Here is a 3,626-nt window from a genome sequence, read left to right as displayed (position 1 = left end):
TTCCCCTATACTCAGATTAGATATATTAGTTGCCTACGGTGAGGCAAGTTCTCTAGCTGAGAAATGCTTTTGAATTTGCACTTTTTCAAATAAATTGCACTTTATTACTTGTTGGCACAGAAGTTTTAACACAGCAGTACATCTGTAACGATTTACTTCCTTACCAACAAAGTTCATTCTGATGATGACTGGGTGCTTATAGATCCACTGGACAAAAATGAAAAGTATATTCACAAATGTTATAGTGAGTACAAAAAGGACAACTATCTCCGACTCCTGATGCTAGGAAGAAGGTATTTGAATGTAGACTGTTCTACAAATCCAAAAGAAGGACCATATACAAACTGGGAGCACTTTAAATACGTTTATTCAGCAGCTATTACAATCAGCCTCCAAAAAACTGGAGTCCCCTCTTGTTTCTGAACCGTGTCAAGTGATGAAAATGCCTACTAAAAACATTGAAGCTAAACAGTGCACTCCTTTCTGAGAAACAGACATGTCTAACAGGGATTAATCTCTCTGAAAAGGCAAAATATAAATATATACACTCTAAATTCACAACAACAGTTTAAATTCACTACGTTAATTCTGAAGTGGGATAACGGTGGACAAATCCACATCACGTAAACTGCAGTCATGAAATATCTCTGCTGTCTTCTCCTCAAACCCTATCCAGTTTCGGTTTACATTCTGTGATCTACCTAGCGCAGAGCTGAAATACAGAAGCGCTGAAGTGTTGAATCTCAGGGGCTGTGCACAGGACCAGGAAGTGGGGTGATACTCTGTTCTCTACACGTTGCTCAAGGCATCCACACCAGGAAGAACCTTACCTGTTAGCAGGTAAAAAATACCAGTCAAGTTAAGAACCCCTATGCCCTCAAACAACTAAGCTGTATACTTGCCATTGCAACATTTAAACATATATATTAAAAAAAATTCCAAAATTATAGGTTAAAAAGGGAAGAGCTTAGCTCTACACACACTCCTGTTGACAACTGTGGCTCTTAAGGCATATGGGTTACATTTAAACTGTTCCACAGAGTAAATACCTTGTAGGGCTGTAGTGAGTGTCCACAGCTGCACTCATATGGCAGCAGACAGATTCTTAATGTACCACAGTCATCAATTCTCAATAATGGGAAATTTCTATCCAAGTCTCTGCTAGGGTCAGATCCAACCCTAAGATCTTTTTCCATCAAGTCTGATGGCAAACAGATTTTTGATTGGATCTAGGGAGTTGCTGCATACTTTCTTCAATCCCTAGTGGCATGTAAATAGAATTCTGGAGTGTGTGGTGGAAATTTTAAGAATGAATTAAAGCCTCCTACAAGTCTCAAGTCTTTTACTATGACTAAAACACCCACGTCTAAATACTTACATGCCTCATTCCAACTGATGGAAGCAAGGAGTATGTTCATCTTTGAGTATGAGGGCCAGATTATAAAAGTGAAATGTTTCCTAAAGCATTTTTAGCTTTTTGTCCTACTCTGATAATGAAGAGAGACCATTCTGGTTTTGCTTTTTTTTCAGAAAACCTACTTCTAATACTCAAACTGTGTGGCAGTACTGATTTTTTGTAACACTGTTCACATCTCACTAGTTTGCTGAGTTTTGGGGAGGGGTGTGGGGGTTTTTTGGTGTTTTTTTTTTTAAATCTTCGGAAGCTTTTCTAATTAGCTGGACTTCCGTTACATTTAAAAGATCACACACACAAACCCACATTTTGGGCCAAAACTTAAGACAAGTTTGTCCTTTTGAATAAATCGGTTGCACAGTGTTTCCTTAGAGCCATCTGCATTCTTTCCCTTTACCACCACTCCCTAGGCAAAAGAAACAAAAGCTCTGTCTCACATCTAACTGCTGGAAACTAACAGCTGCAATGCAGTTTACTGCAGTTTCTCTTCTACAAAGAAACTGACAGCATTAGATAATTTACACATATTGGGAAACAGCTAATTACCAGAGGAAATGAAAACTCATTTAGAGTACAATGTAACTCATTAGAGGAATCCTGTAAATTCTCACCATTTTGAATTCCAAGTACCCTCATGTAGGCTTGTAAGTGATCACTAGAGGGCTCCCCAAAACCAGGGAATTTCAAACAATGCACTAAAGAGCAGACTTCTGGCAAAAATTCGAGACTATTCTGATGAGATTTCCCTAACAGAAACTGGGCATTTTGAACAGTCTGGTTATCACGTCTCAGGGAATCATCTACAAAAAGAGAACCCGCTCTCAAGGCCTTTTTACTTTCTAGTCCAGCATTTTGCTTTCTGGGAGTGCCAGACTGCGCTCTTTGCCAGAATACTCTTATTTTCTTTCTTCCTCTAAGAGGATTATAGAAGAAGAGCAGTGAGGAGCTCATTGCTCAAAAGCTATGTGCAACTCCACATGGTGGAACAGAAAAGACATTCACTCTATTGTTGTGCTTTCTTGAATATCAACACATGGTAGAGCACCCAGAACTACCCAATTTGCTCACAGGAGTTAGAGAAAAGAACAGTTACCCTCTAGCAGTTCCAGGCTGGCACCACCTCCTGTGCTGACATGGCTAACTTTATCCTCAGTGTTCCACTTTGCACAGCAAGTAGCTGTATCTCCACCACCTGTAGTACAAACAAAAATCAATGAGACACACATAAAATTAAGATTTTATTCAGCTTAAGGGCCATCATAGCCCTGCTATGGGCTAGTCCTGCTCCCAAATACTCAGCATTAGTACAGACAGCAGTTTTTAAAGCTCTGTCTCCAAGCTGAAGAACAAATGGAAGCATGAGGGAAGCAAAACAATTTGATAGGTATTTTTAACATGGTACTGGCAGGCAGAAGCTTCCTGGTTAGAAAAGAAAGACGAGAACACAAACGAGTACTTACCAATAATGGTGATGGTGCCCTTTCCAGTTACTTCTACCACTTTGTCCATCAGGGCTTTGGTTCCCTTGGCAAACTTGTCCCACTCAAAGACACCAACTGGACCATTCCACACTATTTGCTTGGCCCTTCCCACAACTTCAACAAATTTCTTCACACTTTCAGGGCCACAGTCTAAGCCCTAAGACAAGAGAAGCCACAGATGTACTTACTGCTAACCCTCATCTCAAATCACCAATGTCTAGCTGGGACCCTCAGAAGCTTCCCCCTCACCCCTGGGTATGAAGCCAGGGTTTCTCTGTATGCACTGAATACTGAGGAACAGAGAGATTTACCAGCAGCTGCTGCAGTAGGGTGGAGTCTGGTGAGGTATTATTATCTTCCTAGTACAAAGAAGTAATTTTAAAATCAATGTCAGATGTTCGAAGCCATGGTTACAAACTTTTGCCAACTCTACTTAAATTCCAGTCAAATAAAAGGGATTTCTACTGCATTCAGATCTGAAGGTTTTAGAAGAATTTTGCTGGTTTAATCCAAATCTCACAAAAGCTACTTTAGACTTAAAAATTCAGGACAAACCACAGGGCTTCAATTTAATTAAACCAACACACACTACGCAGCTTGACTGCCTTCACAAACATTGGCAAAGGATCACAATTCCTCACAATTTCTCTTTCTACTGCTTTAAGAGGTGTCCTTCCCACTTCACTGCTGCCTGTTACTTCTTTTAGTCCCTTGCTTATTAAAACCTACCA

At 40.1% G+C, this 3,626-nt stretch overlaps 1 protein-coding gene across 1 annotated transcript in view; it reads right to left on the bottom strand.

Annotated features, from left to right (window-relative positions):
* Nucleotides 1-345: 345 nt before the first annotated feature.
* LOC104525788 (phosphoglycerate kinase) overlaps nucleotides 346-3,626 on the bottom strand; it is a gene marked incomplete at its 5' end in the record, with an annotated part of 11,920 nt that continues 8,639 nt past the window's right edge. The window contains 3 exons of the mRNA XM_010169040.2: nucleotides 346-830; nucleotides 2,508-2,606; nucleotides 2,875-3,053. Of these exons, the coding sequence (XP_010167342.2) occupies nucleotides 790-830; nucleotides 2,508-2,606; nucleotides 2,875-3,053 (319 nt within the window). The remainder of the gene's footprint in view (nucleotides 831-2,507; nucleotides 2,607-2,874; nucleotides 3,054-3,626) is intronic.

The sequence above is a fragment of the Antrostomus carolinensis genome, unplaced genomic scaffold (genome assembly GCF_000700745.2).
Source record: "Antrostomus carolinensis isolate BGI_N321 unplaced genomic scaffold, ASM70074v2 scaffold24005, whole genome shotgun sequence".
NCBI lineage: Eukaryota > Metazoa > Chordata > Aves > Caprimulgiformes > Caprimulgidae > Antrostomus > Antrostomus carolinensis.
The sequence above is the reverse complement of the archived record's forward strand: the minus strand, read 5'-3'. Positions and strand labels throughout refer to the sequence as shown.